General features: G+C 39.2%; 1 protein-coding gene across 2 annotated transcripts in view; it reads left to right on the top strand.

Annotated features, from left to right (window-relative positions):
• LOC122650033 (DExH-box ATP-dependent RNA helicase DExH6-like) overlaps positions 1 to 15660 on the top strand; it is a 32831-nt gene that overhangs the window by 9491 nt on the left and 7680 nt on the right. For both annotated transcript variants that reach the window (XM_043843333.1, XM_043843332.1), the window contains 4 exons: positions 471 to 561; positions 668 to 726; positions 7830 to 8000; positions 12082 to 12134. In XM_043843333.1, the coding sequence (XP_043699268.1) occupies positions 471 to 561; positions 668 to 726; positions 7830 to 8000; positions 12082 to 12134 (374 nt within the window). The remainder of the gene's footprint in view (positions 1 to 470; positions 562 to 667; positions 727 to 7829; positions 8001 to 12081; positions 12135 to 15660) is intronic.

Here is a 15660-nt window from a genome sequence, read left to right as displayed (position 1 = left end):
TTTCGGAAACTCAGGTTTGGGATTTCAGGAACATATGCATTGGTATCTATTCTGCCAGTTTGTCTGGTCCTATTGCCGCAATGGATTTAGTGATTGGTGGGCTAGAGGAGTTGGGGTTTGGCTGAGATGGCCAAATATAATGACATTTAGAGTCTAGTTTTGGACAACGATGGCAAATTTATCCCTGTTTTTTTTTTTGATTATTGTGTGTGTGAGAGAGAGAAGGTTTATTTATTTTTTCTCTACTTTGATAATGTTTATTCATAGTTCTGTCTAGATATTTCTATGTATATATGCAGTGTATTCATCTTTCAGTCCCCCACATTTCTGTTCCTGCTTGCACATGTGTATGTGGTCATGAAACCATAGCTGTGTAGATCCTTTTGTATTGGATGCTATTATTTTCCAGTACTGTGGTTGATGAACTGTACATCTGATATCCTTTTTATTTTTTATTTCTAACAATTCAGGTTCCACAATTTCTTCTAGACTATTGGTGGGGTAAGGGTGAGTCATGCAAGATTGTGTGTACCCAACCCAGGCGTATATCAGCAATATCAGGTTTGTGCTGAGTGACCATTCCCTTAAAGTTTGTAGTTCTTTTTCTCCTAGTTTTGATTTTCAGTGGTACCCTAGTAGACTCATGTTGGAGAATTGTTATGCATAGTTGCGGAGAGAATTGCTTGTGAAAGAGGAGAAAATGTTGGTGATAGTGTTGGATACAAGGTAACTTTTATAACCGTACCTTCATTTATAGCCCATTGAATATCCACTATTTTATCTGTCAAAGAAACATAATAAATTTTCTGTGCAGTCACTGATGGTAAGGCAGATGAGTTATTATTATTATTATTTTCATTTTAAATTCTGTTGTTTTATTTGTTTAGCTGATATGGAAGTCGTGACCCTTGAGAAGTATGGGAAATCTGGAAAATGGAAATATAGGCTGCTTTAGGTAGCTCTTCTGCTTCCCGGGAGTGTTTCTGCATTAAGAGCACTTCTGGGCATTTCTGCTCTCAGGGAGCACATTTGAGAGATAATAATGCATTTGATAACCGGAAGTTATAAGTGTTTCCAGATTGCGGGAAGGTCCGCGGTCGAGCATGAACTGAGGACTCTAGAAGTTTTGGGAATCTGAGGATAACAAGGGTATACCTCCTCCCCTCAAGTATCGTGTATTTCTCTGCCTTTGCAAAGCAAAAGCATTTTCAAAATGGTTTTTCATTTCCACTCTTGAGGGCTGATTTATTTCTTGGGAGTACAAAAGTGAACTGGCAGTCTAGCACATCCAAACATGTTTTAGGTGTTTCTCTACTCCCGTGGAGTAATAAAGCCATAGAAACTCACACGCGGGGTGTTACCAAACACACGATAGTGTGTATGAATGTGTGGATGGTTTGATCTGAGTGTGGTGCTCAACCTAGTTTTGTGTGTGTGTCTCTCTCTCTCTCTCTATCTATATATATATATATTTTCATTATTCTTAATGTTCATTTGTACATAAATGCTAAAGATTTTTGTGTTCATGCTAAGGAGAAGGAATCCAGAAGATCTGTGGTAGGTTGTTAGAACTTGGGATTTGAAGCGGAAACAATTTTGCAGCTTTGTCCCACACTCCCCTACCCCTCCAAATTGTCTGGGTGTGTTATGTCTCTCTTTGCTTCTCTTTTCCTTCTGTGTGTGGAAGGAGCCTAGTTGTGAAGGCGACAAGGTGGCCCCCGGCAGTGAAGAGAAGGTTTAGTTAACCACTGGAACTGAAACCGATACTTCTCTCCAAAAATCTCTAACCTTCCCAATCTAAAAATAGGGAAAGTATTGCTTCCAAAGTTTACACGACTAGTCGAAAAGAAGGCTCTGAAAGACCTATCCAAAAGCCCTATGCGACTACTATCTCAAGTACTGGTGAAACTCGCTTTATAGGGATTTTGGGGGGGGGGGGGTTCGTAAAGCCCCTCTAAGCCAAAGATAGTTGCCATGGTCTAGGTCTAAGAGAAGAAAGACAGACTTTCTAAGCGGCTTACTTGGAACTAGTGCTTTCCTATCCATACCGTCTGTCCTCTGTCTGATCCTCTATCTGCTCTCTGTACCTCCGCCTTCCCAAGAGGTTACACTTGACTAAAAAGCTTTCCCGAGAAAGAGTACAGGTTACCTGACGAACCAACAAAGGAAATTCTCTCCACATTTAAATTCTACTTTATTTAAAGCCTCATAAAGCACTTTTCAGGAGTTTCTTTCTCCATTCAAATAAATTGACATAAATTCTTTTCTTTCCGAAGTGAAAGGAAGAGCCACGCCTTGCATAATCTAGCTTTCACTGACTCAATCCCAGTGAAGAGGCACACTTGCAACGAGAGAGTCGCCAGGGAAAAGAATAGAAGAAGCATCTGACTCCTTCATGCATGCTCCACTTGGCTCTGGGGGATATTGCTCAGTTGGTAGAGCACCACTCTTGCAATTGGGTCGTTGCAATTACGGGTTGAATGTCTAATTGTCCACGCGGTAATGATAGTATCTTGTACCTGAACCGGTGGCTCACTTTTTCTAAGTAATGGGGAAGAGGACCGAAATATCATTTAAAATGCTGTCACATATACCTTGTATGTTAAATTACAACAACAACAACAACAACAACAACAACAACAATTCAACCTTATCCCAACTAAATGGAGTCAGCTACATGGATCCTTGCCCTCCAGGTCATACTTGATACAAAGCCTAAGCTATGCATGTCTTTCCTCATCACTTCTCCTAGGGTCATTTTAGGTCTACCTCTGGCTCTTTTAGTTCTTTCAATTTGAATCAAATCTCTCCGTACTGGAGCATCCAAAGGCCTGCATTGAACATGGCCATGCCACCTCAAACAACTTTCTCATAGCTTATCATGAATCGGAGCTACTCCTTAGTCAACTCTAATATGACCATTCCCTACTTTATCCTTCCTAGTTTTGCCACTCATCTGTCTCAACATCTTCATCTCTGCTACACTAAGTTTATCTATATGATGCTTCTTAAATGCCCAACATTCCGCACCCGTATATCATAGCCGATTGTACGACTGTCTTATAAAATTTTCTTGAAGTTTTAAAGGAATACGTCGATCACACAACACTCTAGACGTACCTCTCCACTTCATCCATCTTATTTTAATTCTCTGTGAAATATCATCATCTATATCACCTTCTTTATTTATGATTGAGCCTAGATACCTAAAATAATCACGTTGTGGAATCTCCCTCTCATCAATTTTCACCATCTCATTATCCGTCCTAGTGTAACTAAAGTTACATACCATATACTCCGCCTTCGTTCTACTTATCTTAACCTTTTGATTCCAAGGTTGATCACCAAAACCCCAACTTGGCATTAATCCCTGCTTTTGTCTCATCCACTAAGACAATATCATCAGCAAAAATCATACACCTAATAACCTCATCTTGAATGTTTATGGTTAAATCATCCATGATAAGTGCAAACAAATAAGAGCTTAAAGCTGATCCTTGATGTAACCCAACTGTAACTGGGAATTCACTTTGTTGACCCCCCACAGTTCTTACTTCTTACACTAGTCGCCATGCCATCATACATATCTTTAATTATGTCCGCATATTTACTTGAAACACTTCTCCTTTCTAGTACTTGCTAGATTAAATCTCTAGGGACTTTGTCATAAGCTTTTTCTAGGTCAATAAAGACCATATGGAGATCCTTCTTGGAATCTCTATATCTTTCCATGAGTCTCCTAAGTTAATCGACCACATGCCCATTAAACTTCTTGGCTCCAAATCCCCTTGAGACTTCTTGTTTCTTCATACTTCTGCTTTCTCTCTTACTTCCAAGGTGTTTAGGTGTGTCTGCCATATCTATGTTAATAAATCTGCTAGGACTAAGCTTGACCCCAAGGCACTCAAATGCCTTTTCCTTGGATATTCTTCCTCTACCAAGGGGTACAAATGTTACCATCCCTCTTCTTTAAGGTGACTTCTCTCCAAAGATGTCACTTTCTTTGAATCTATACCTTTCTTCACTTCTTCTCAACATCCTCTTCAGGGCCTGGTTGGTGGCCAGAGGATACAGTCAGGTGTATGAGATTGATTATCATGAGACATTTACTCTTGTGGCTAAGCACAACTCAATAAGAGTTCTCTTATCTTTGGTGGCTAATAAAGATTGGTCATTGTATCAGTTGGATGGGAAGAACGCTTTCCTCCATGGTGATCTAGAAGAGGAAGTGTACATGCGGACTCCACCTGGCTTCAAGTTTTCCTTAGCTGAAGGGAAAGTGTGCCTGCTCAAGAAGGCATTATATGGTTTCAAACAGTCCCCGAAGGGTTGGTTTGAGAGGTTTAGACAGGCCATTTTGAAGAATGGGTATTCCCACAGCCAAGCTGCCACACTTTATTTACCCAATGAGGTAATGGTACCATCACAATCCTTATTGTCTATGTTGATGACATTGTAGTGACTGGAGATGATAGGGCTGAGATAGCTAGGCTGAAGACCTACTTGGCTCAACAGTTTGAGATTAAAGATTTGGGTCCCTTAAAGTACTTCTTTGGGATTGAAGTGTCAAGGTCTAAGAAGGGAATAAATATATGTCAAAGGAAATTTGTCCTTGACCTTGACTTGTTGAAAGAGACAAGGATGTTGGGTTGCAAACTAGCAAACTCTCCTATTGATCAGAATCATAACTTAGGAGAAGACTGTGGATCTTCCCTTGTTGATGCAGGGAAATACCAGAGGCTTATAGGGAAGTTGATTTAGTTCTGTTTGACTTGCCCAGATATCACTTATGCAGTTGGGGTGGTGAGTCAGTTTATGCATGCCCCTAAGAGTGGGTACTTGGACGTGGTGTATCGTATCCTTAAGTATTTGAACTCCCCCTCAGGAAAAGGACTATTATATGCCAGACACCATCATCTAGGAATGGAGGGCTACACTGATGTGGATTGGGCTGGTTCAGTTTCTGATAGACAGTCTACATTAGGATATTGTACATTTGTGGGAGGTAACCTGGTCACATGGAGAAGCAAAAAACAACCTGTTGTGGCCCGATCCAGTGCAGAGGCAAAGTTCAGGGCTATGGCTCATAGAGTGTGTGAACTCCTATGGTTGAGACGGTTGGTCCAAGAGTTGGGATTTGATACTATTGATACTAAGGCACCTATGAGACTCTATTGTGATAACAAGGCTGCCATAAGTATAGCACACAACCCTGTGCAACATGAATAAACAAAACACATTGGGGTGGACCGACATTTCATCAAGGAGAAGATTGGCTCTGGCTACATTTGTGTTCCTTTTGTTAAGACAGGCGATCAATTGGCTGACATCTTTACCAAGGGGCTCATCCCTAATCAGTTTAGTGCCCTTTTATGCAAGCTGGGAATATATGACATTTATTCTCCAGCTTGAGGGGGAGTGTTAGAGTTTATGTAATAAGGGTAGTTTGGGCACTAGTTTAGTATCTTATTACGTTATGTTGTAATTTTACTTTTTCACCTTTTACCTCCCTAGGGAGGTGTATGTAATTCTCACTTCATGTTAGTAAATCAAATAGGGTAGAGGAATCTTCTCTCCCTAACTTTTGGCTGCACATCTTCTTCTCCTCTCTTCCCTCCTCATCTTCTCTTGTACTCTTCTCAACTCCAACCTTCTCCTCTCCTCTCTTGAATCGATCTGTACACCATTTCCAACTGTAACATATAAAAAAGTGTATGCCAACCACCAAGTATATATCCTATTTATTTTGCAAAAATTAGTTATTGGGAAAAGAATTATACCTCCAACTTTGAATTTTGCACAAAGTTTCCAACAACGCAACAAATTGTTGCTTCCACTGTGGTACTCTATTGCCCAAATACTTGTTCCAATCTTTACAACAATGATTTGGCCAAGAAAGCACAAAAAATGGGTTGTCCAAGTTTTATCGGTGAAAAATGTCGAAATTTGAAAAATGGGTTGAAATTTCGACCCATTTCGTTTGCAATTCTGTTTTTGTTCTTAAGCTAAAGTAAGTTTCAGCCGACATTTTGGCGAAACGAAACTTCAGAATGAAACATGACCGAAACGTCGTGATTTGTACATCCTTAAGTATCGCATGTGGTTTTGTTTAAATCATTTGTGACCGAAATATTTCGAGAAGTTTTGCGAAATATTGGCGAAACTTGGAACAATCTCTAGTAAACCTAGGGGAGCAAACTCACATTTTAATACACTGAGTGTTCCAAGCAAACTCACGTTTTGAAGTTTCTAGGCTTGTTCTGTAGCTATCTGTCTGCCTTTTTATTTCCCCTCTTTTGAAGAGTCTATAAAATATGACAATCAAAGAAAAGGAGCTGTACAGGGGCCAAGATACAGCAAGAATATGCGTAACATAACCCAACTCTATACAAGAGTTAGCCTGCACAAAAATTAATCCTCACCCTTTTGAAAAAGGGTATCCCAATAGTATCTATTGACCAAATATGAAGTTCTTATCATTTTAATCCCCACCCTTTTTCTTTCTTTTGTAATGAATTATGTATTCAACCCAAAAAAAAATGTTAGATTATTCACTAAATGGAACTCTCAAGTTTGAGTAGCCCACCAAATAAGGTTGTTTTTGATCCTATGAGATGAACAGTATAATTTTTGTATACCAGATCATTCCATGCTATCTGAAGGCACCAAGTAACAGCACCTGGTATTGACAACCATAATCTTCTATTCTCACCCTGAAATTGTTTTTCCATCTCTATCTGGGGCACCCAATTAACCCTTGTGGAATGTGGATGTGATAATATCTCTCCGAACTTGAGTTGCAAAGGGCCGCTGTATAAGAGATGATTACAATCTTAGCAATACGAAGGCCAAAGAGTGGGAACGCTCTCAATAAGTGGTTCACAGTAAGAGTTGATCCTAACCACGTACCCTTTGGTTCATGCTAAATCAACAGGGAATCATGTTGATTCTGATTAATGATCAAAACAATTGACCTTGGCTGTGTACCCTTTGATTCATACTAAATCAACAGGTCACTTTGAATCCGGTTTCTGATCAAACGGTCTGCTGGGATTTCAGTTGCAATGCCATTTGGTTCCCACATATGCTTCTGGATGACCTGGGCAGCTCTCAAGTACCTCCAATAGGTCTGTATACTGATTAACTTTTCGATCTAAGAAGGACCTTGTGTCGGAATTGAGAAATTCTATGGCTTGAACCTTTAGTATTCTCTTATTTATCACATGTGTCTACTATTTAGGCAGAATGCCGTCACCTATTGTCACTAAGAATTAATTTCTCTTCTATTTGCTACATCCACCCTTTTCTCCTTTGTGGACCTAAGGCATCATTACATTACAGGACTACCGGGAGTGAGTTGAGACTAGGAGGAAAGACCAATAAGCCAATGCAAGAGTTTATGAATTGACTTCTACTTGTCCTTGCTGCATTGTTCCAGTTCACTTTTTACACAAATTTAATTTAACATCAGTTGCATTTCAATTCAATAAACAGTTCTGGTCTTTCTCTCCTCCGTTCACATCCTAGACAGTCATACAAAATGGTAATGTGAATCTTATTGTGCAGATCAGTTTTTATTATCCTATTTCCCTTGGCGTGTGGACTCTTTCTTTTTCTATTTCTCTCTCCAAATCCCCAACAAACTCAGCTATTTACTTCTTAGATAGTCATGCACAATGGAATATTGACTTTCTTTTTAGTTTTTCTTCCATTTTTTAATTTCCTTAGAAATGTTGATTCTGTGTGTGTGTGTGTGTGTGTATAACTGTATATGTGTGCTGGTCACTTAGATATCTCCTTTTAACTTGATTGTTTTGTTGCATCACTAGATAAGGTTGGAGTCGAAAGGTGGGAAGAACTCATCTATTATGTTTTGCACCAACGGTGTTATTTTGAGGGTACTGGTTGGCAAAGGCAAAGGCAACGGCACTGATTCATCAAGGAAAGAGGCTTCAGATGATACATTGAATGATTTATTAGAAATAACCCACATCATTGTGGTAATGATTCTAGTGCTTCTGATTTATTTGGTATTGTTGTTGTGATTGTTGTCTTACACTTTTGGCTGTCACGTTTATTCTTGGATGTGTAATCATAATCAATCATCTTGTCATCTGTGCTCTATATTATACTTTACTTCTCTGACTTTTTCTTGTGTGTTCTTTCGTCACTAGATAAGTGTGTATATATGCAGTAATCTGTCTAGATGTTCAGTATTACGTCCATATCTTGGAAGAAACTTAAAATTAAGCTCCATGAATCTCACATGCTTATCCACACATCTGGACTCATTGAAGGGCCAGACACAACCCAACTATATTACAGCTCAACTGGCACTATTTTGTTAATGATTGTTAGCTGAACAAATCCTGTTTTTGTAGTTGATATGTATTTGATTTATAATCATAGATTGGCCTGATAAGTTAGAAATAATCACTTATTTATGTGGTTGGTTTGTTTTTTTGAGAAACAGAAGAAGAGTAGAAGAAAGAAGGAGAAAAGGAATTAAATAGAGTTTGTGAGTGAAGGAAGAGAGATTGGAGCAGTTGTCTATGGATTTCTTTCATATAATCTTATATTACGCTCTCTATTGAAAGGAATGCCCTTCAGTAATAGAACAACTATACTAGCACCTACTTAGTACGTAATGATTAATATATCCCCATCGGCCCATCTAAGTATATCTGTTCTCTCAATGTTCTTCCTCAAGTTGGTTGATGTAAAATTTTCCATAACTTTCTTACAATATTGTGATTTTTGGGTACTAGCAAATCTTAGTTAGGATTCTTCTGGTATTATTCTTGTGATATCTTAGGCATTTACATCTCTACTTTGTAGACCACACCAGCAGTAATCGTGGGTTGAAGTTAGGATTTTATTTGGTTTTTTTTTTCAGGTAGTCTTTTATTGAGTTGTAATTCTAATTAGGATTCCTAGTGCAAGTTTGAATCCTAGTTAGTATTCCTAGTTCTGTTGTGAGTCATAGTTATGTTTTGAGTCATAGTTAAGAGTTGTTTTTTTCTTTTCAGCCATAAGGCTATAAATATGTAAGAGCTCCAATTGAGCCCCTACGATTTAATGAATTGAGAATTTTGCTTCTGCAAACATCACTGTCCTGAGATAGGCTGTGAGGGTGAGATACCCAGACTGAGATAGCCTTCACTGCCTCTCTCCATCGATCTGCATTCAAGTGTTCAATTGATTTTAGTTCTGCCCTAGCCGATAACTTGAAGATTCAATTCAACTACTGGGATTCTGCTACTAGACTCAAGAACAGCTCAATCAACAAGTAAGTACAACACCCCAACCCCAAACCCTTTATCTAATTCTCTAAACCTAACCCTATCATTCCCACCATCTCTGAACTTCACCTCCATTACCTAAATCCCATTCATCAAAATCCCACCTTTATTGATTCGATCTATCCCTCTCACCATAAGGGAAACTTGATTCTAGTCCCAGCCCTAGGTGACCACTCTAAACCCTAGATTTCCCCTCCTTCCACTTTCCCAAAACCGAGAAACCCTAAACCTAATCTATTGTTCACTCAAGTTTACATTCATAACCTCATCAAAGCATCTTAGGATCTTCACTGGAAGACTCCCCTACATCAACTTACCCTAACCTTAATTTCACAATTTCACCTATTTTGACCTAGCCAATTTCCCTAATCCATAGCAGATCCTGGTTATTGGTTCTAGTTGGCCTCATACCCATCTAGAATTACATTATTCTCTCTCTCTCTCTCTCGGGCACGCGCACACACGTATCTTGGTTCACTTTATCTTTAAAAGAAAAAACCCAACTTGCCTCTCAGGATGCGGTTTGTAGTTGATTTCACAATCACAGGTTTCCTGGCAGTGGCATATAAATGAAGTGTACAATGCTGGGGACTTCTTTAGTAAGCACTGAAAAGAACTCCAGGTATTGGGATGGAGCTTCTGATTTCTAAAGGATTCGAGCATGTTATATCATAGGAGGGGATCCAGCGCATGTTAGAGTATGGATAGAAAGGCAAAATAAGAGCCATGGTGATGCAGATCCAATCATCCACCAGTTGAAGAAGCCCCCCTAATCATAGGGCCTATTGTTGGAGCCTTAGTCTAGTTTCATACTTAGTTATTTTAGCCTTAGTTTAATTTTCTGCATTCTATACTTAGTTTTTTTTTTCTGTTTAATTGTAAACTTAAATTGAACCGGTTCATACTTGATTCAATTTAAGTGAAATGATCCTATTGGTTGATAGGGTCTTATATCCTATTGGCTACTTGGAAATCTTTTAGATTTCAGGTGTTTTAATTGCTTTTAAGTTCTTCCCCTATTCCTCCAACCTAAGCCAGCTGATCCTCATTACCATCCCCTCCATTAATCCTAATCGATCCCCCATTAAACCATAGTTCCATAAACCCTAAAATTCCTGTGCAGCCCAATTCCCTCCATCAATCCCATCCAAACTTCATCCACAGCAGCCTTACCATTTTTCCAGATCTACACTTTTACCCATGCATTCAGCCTGAAATTCTGACCGAGTGTTCTTCCCCATCATTGGAAGACTCGATCAGAACCCTAGCCCTAAACTCCCATCCTAAACCCTAAAAGCCACCTCACTCACCTTACCCAAAACCCGAAACCCGAAACCCTAGTTTTCTGAATTTTAAAATCTCACTCAAATCTAACCAGACCTAGCTCATTAGCTTCCCCTAAACCTGCCTATTAATACCATATAAGACTCATCTCCATATTCATAAACCTAACCCTAGAATTGACCTAATTCCCCAATTCTGTCCAATCAGCCAGCTGATTAGGGAGGTCCTGGTTCATTTGGCTCCTAGTAGACCTTTGTCTATCTAGGAATACATTACATGGTGTTAGTCTCGCTTGATCAGGCATATTGGACACCTTGTATCTTGGCTGAATTTACCTTTTTTGTGGAATCTAAGGAGTGTCAATGAAGTGGCAAATGGTTTGTTAAAATGAGTAGCCATCTGCCTAAGGATGTATTTGGCTGAGTAATTACCACTGTGAGATGTGAACCTCTGTACTATTATGATTTTGCTATAGCTCTTCAAGCTGTGTCCCTTCCTGATGGAGGATTGTATTACTATTTCTATTTTTGTTCCCATCAAGCATTACCTTTTAAAAAAATTGAAAAATGAGGGCCTTTTCTGTCTCATCTCTATCTTCTAGTTCACTGTGTGTGCATCTGCCATCATTGTCACAGGCCATCACAGTCATGAGAAAAGTGCATCATAAGTGCAGTGTTGTTAGCAGGAGGGGTGGGATTAGATTTGTGGGCAATGCCCTCAAGAATTGGAATGACAAAATGGCCTTTCTTGGCTGATAACAGGGGAAAAGAAATTCGAAACTGGATGAAAAAAGAAATAATTCCAATATACAAAACCTATCGGCCTGTTGACTGGAACGGAAATTTCGGCCAATATCTGAAACCTGTCCAATATAAATAAGCAGACGTTAACTCCACAAGCATAAGATTTTCTTGATCTAAAGGTTCCTGTATCCTCCTTAATCCTGGCAAATTTTAAGTATTTGCTACTTTAATCAGTTTCAATTAGAAACGAATTTCCAAACCAAATGGACTGTATTGGGATTTTATCATGGAGACAACTGGTCTAGGCTAGAATTATGATGAAACTTGTCCTTTTATGCCTATTATAGAACTCAAAGGTGGAAAAAATTCTATTAATTTGGATCCAACATCGACCTAAGTTGTTTTTCTTAAGGTTCCTGTCTCCTTCCCTTTTGATAATGAATTTTTATTCACCCAAAAATAATGATTTCTTAATTTTTCTTTGAAAAAAAATACTACTGTTCTCGGTTTGATGAGTATTCTTCCAATGTGAAAATGAATGTCTTATTTTACTTTGCTTACACAAATATTTTTTTCCCCATCTTCCCACCTTGCATATCATCATACGAGTTCTAGTTCTCAACTTTCATTTCATCATATACTCCTACTTTATACAATTTTCTTTTAATTCATATCTTCAGAGTTGAAATTCCCCTGTGATTTTTAATGGTTTAGGGTAGTGTATGACCTTTGTGTACATTTTGTATTTGTAGGATGAAATTCATGAAAGGGATCGCTTCTCTGATTTTATGCTAGCAATTCTCAGGTACTTTCTGAAAAGACTTCTGTTGTTTCTATGGCTTTATGCTGCAAAAATCTTACCAAGTATATGGTCCATGGGTGTTTGTACATAGATTAGACATGGATTGTTGTTTGCTATGGACTTATGACTTGGAAGTTGGAAGAAATTTTGAATCATGCGAAGTCAGATGCATCTATGAATATTTAGTTTAATTAAAGTAATGTAGTCCTAGATGGATAGGAGACCAGCTAGGAACCAGTACTACAGGATCTGCTATGAACAGGCAGTCCGATTGGTGTAAAATATGGAATTAGGTCAAAATTAGGGGTAGGATTAGCTTAGGGTTTGAGGATATGGTTATGCTAGGCAGGTTTAGGGGAGTCTATCAGTGAAGGTGCAATGATGGTTTGATAAGTGGAAGTGTGAAATCTAGAATGGTAGCAAGTTAGGTTTAGGGTTTCAGGTTTTGGAAAAGAGGAAAAGAGGAAAAGGTGGATTTCTTGGGTTTGGCTGGTCAGAAGCTAATCAAACTTGAATGGTTTTCTTAGGAGGGTATGAGGGATAATCGGTCAGATTTGTAGACTGTTCTGATGGCTGGTTTGGGCTGGGAAGAAATTAGGGTTTATGGGGTTTTCTAGGGTTTGAGTGGGAGGATGGGGCTAGGGTTTGGATCGAGTGCTATAGGGGCAAGGGGGGAGAGATTGATCTAAAAAAGAAGGGACTTTGCTGGTTGGTTAGGTCTCTGGAGATTTTAGGCTATGGGAAATTGAAAATAGAAAAGGGGAAATCTAGGGTTTGGGGCTGTAGAGGATTAGAAACAGAATTGGGGGATGGGGAATATTTCAGACTTGTAATGGCAGAATATAATCATCGGCAGCAGCTTTGTTGATGGAGGAACTTGAATAAAAATCGAATATTGGACAGAAAACTTGAAGGAGAACTTGAACGGAACCACTCAGGCTTTACACCGCAGAGTGTCGATTGGATCAAACACCAATCCCATCGACGAACCACCCGGGTTTTACACCGCAAGGTGTTGATTGGATTACACACCAATCCCACCAGCTTTGATCACACACAAAGCAAATCTTCAGTAGAAGAATAGTTGCAGCAGCTTGCAAGAGAGAAATTTCATAAACAGTGAGGTAAAGAGGAGCCCCATGGTTTGCCTTTATTTATAATGCCTAAAGGCCTAAATTTCTATGCCGCCTAGGAATAGGAAATCCCTAATCCTTGGCTGAGTCTAAATATAAAACACTCCTTCTCTAAAATTCGTGTAGAGGTGTGGACCCTAAAATAAAACTTAAGTAGATTTTATCCTAATAGAATATTTTAAAATCACTTAAATTGGACCAGTGGTTCAACCGGTTCAATTTAAAATACTAAAGTATGAAAATAAATTAATATAGGGCTAATCCCGTATGCAACTTGTGTACCCCAAATTTTGGCCCATAAAGGTGGCGTATTACATAGAAACCCATGGGACCAAAGGCCCTTACATGTCTATAACCCAACCCTAAACTTATTTCTAGGGAAAGAAGCCCAATTTGGTGATAAACCTGCATCATAAAGGAGAGTAATATAGGTGGCTCCATTATGTAGATTAATCACCTAAAGGACTTTTTTTATTGGAGATAATTGGGTTGGGATATATACATGTTGGGCCTTTGATCCCAGGGGTTTTCTTTGTAATAGGCCACTTTTATGGACCTAAAGCTAAAATATGGGTAATTAGGTTGCATATGGGATTCCTTAGTTAAGTGGTCATGTGACCATAGTTGTCAAGGCGTCGGCTAGGCATCCAGGTGGATCTCCAAGGGCCTGGGAGACTGCCGCCTTAGTGCAGGGCGCCTTACACTGGTTTAATGACCCTCCCCATACCCTGTAGTGGCGGTAATGTAAGACCGCAAACTAGGGTTTACAGTCCCAATAATAACCTTCAAACTCCAATAAACTCAGTGAGAACACTCAGGCTTTAGGTAGGGAAGTAAATAGACAAATCTGAGAATACATTTAATGGCCAGAAACACAACAAAGTAGGTTTTCAAATTAGAAAGTACTGATGAGTGTTTAGAAACCAAACCAGCAATGGGAAGGGACCCAAACTTGGATCGAGTGGAGCAGGGGCAGAGGTGAATCTCTGCTGAAAATTTCAACCAGTTCCAATGTCTAACGTGAGTTGTGAAGGAGTTTTCAAATTAGCAGGTTAGGGTCTGCAGGCCAAACTAGTGAGAATCTGGGCCTCAGGTCAGGGGTCGAATGTAGCCTTTGATGGTGTGATTCAGTCTTCCAAATCTCAATTGATTTTAGTGCTTGGTTGGGGAGATATCCCAGCCTGAAGTCTGCAGCAATACCTGGACTGAACAGCAGAGCCGCAGGGTATTCTAGTCTCCCTTCAAATTGATGCAACAGCAATAGATCTGGACTTGATTCTGATCTTCCTGAGGTCTTCACAGCATTACAGCAGTCTTAGAATAGCTGCAGCAGTAAGGGAAATCGAGCAGGGAAGGAGGGAGGAGAAAGGGGGTAGGGGATGGGCTTTCTCACCCACAGCTATCTCAGATGTTGAACATGGGTTTTACTCCCATAATCGAGTGCAGAATGGCTCAAAATTTCATTAATTAATTCTGTGCCAATCAATTACATTAGCTGCCTTTTTCTGGACTGAGGCTAGGCTACAAAAATAGAAAGTAAAACTAAGCAACTGTTTTGAAAATAGAAACTACTGAAATTAGTAACTAATGGAAATAGAGACTAAAAGCTTTATAACTCAGCCTTCTAAACATGCAAAGACAACCAAATTAGAAACTAAAAAAAATTAGAAACTTAAGGAAATAGAAACTTAAGCCTACTTTCTAAATATGAAAATAGAAACTAAACTATGGTAGCATTAGGATAGAAACTTTATCCACTTGATGGGCCCACAAGATCTTCTATAAACCATTCCCACACAAGGCAAATATGGGTTGTGACACTGTTCACATGAACAGTAACGTGAACAATCTTTTGGCCTATTTTTCTTGGCCCTTCTAGAAGACCTGCTGGGCTGGCTCGATCTGGTCCAGTTCTGGTCCACTTGGAGCTGGTTTGATGGGCCTTGGTTCTTCTTCTTCTTCTGGTCAGTCGTGGGATCTACATCAGGCGGGGGCCTCGTGCACTGGGTACACCCTTTTTTTTTTAAACATATATAAATCTTCATATGGCAAAAAAAGTCAGACAAAGTGGGGTTTTGGATTTGCACCCTTGGTTGGCAGTAAACGTCGAATATTATTGTATATCTTATGTAATATTTCCTATTTTACACATAGTTTTAGTACTATAAGACAGAATAGGTAAGTAAAACAAGTAAATTATGCAGCCATGGCTGAACATAATATTGATTAATTTATTTAAGAAATAGTTAAAGTTTAAACTACAAAGTAGAGTTCACAATACATAGACACCCAAGTGCCAAGTCTCCCAGGTCTCTCAAGTGGCCAAGTCCCAACGATACAACATTGTGGCTGTCTATTGATATGAACTATGACATGCTGGATCGAGTCCACTCATG

The sequence above is a fragment of the Telopea speciosissima genome, chromosome 2, assembly GCF_018873765.1.
Source record: "Telopea speciosissima isolate NSW1024214 ecotype Mountain lineage chromosome 2, Tspe_v1, whole genome shotgun sequence".
Lineage (NCBI taxonomy): Eukaryota > Viridiplantae > Streptophyta > Magnoliopsida > Proteales > Proteaceae > Telopea > Telopea speciosissima.
Note: the sequence above shows the minus strand (reverse complement) of the source record. Positions and strands in the feature narration are given on the sequence as shown.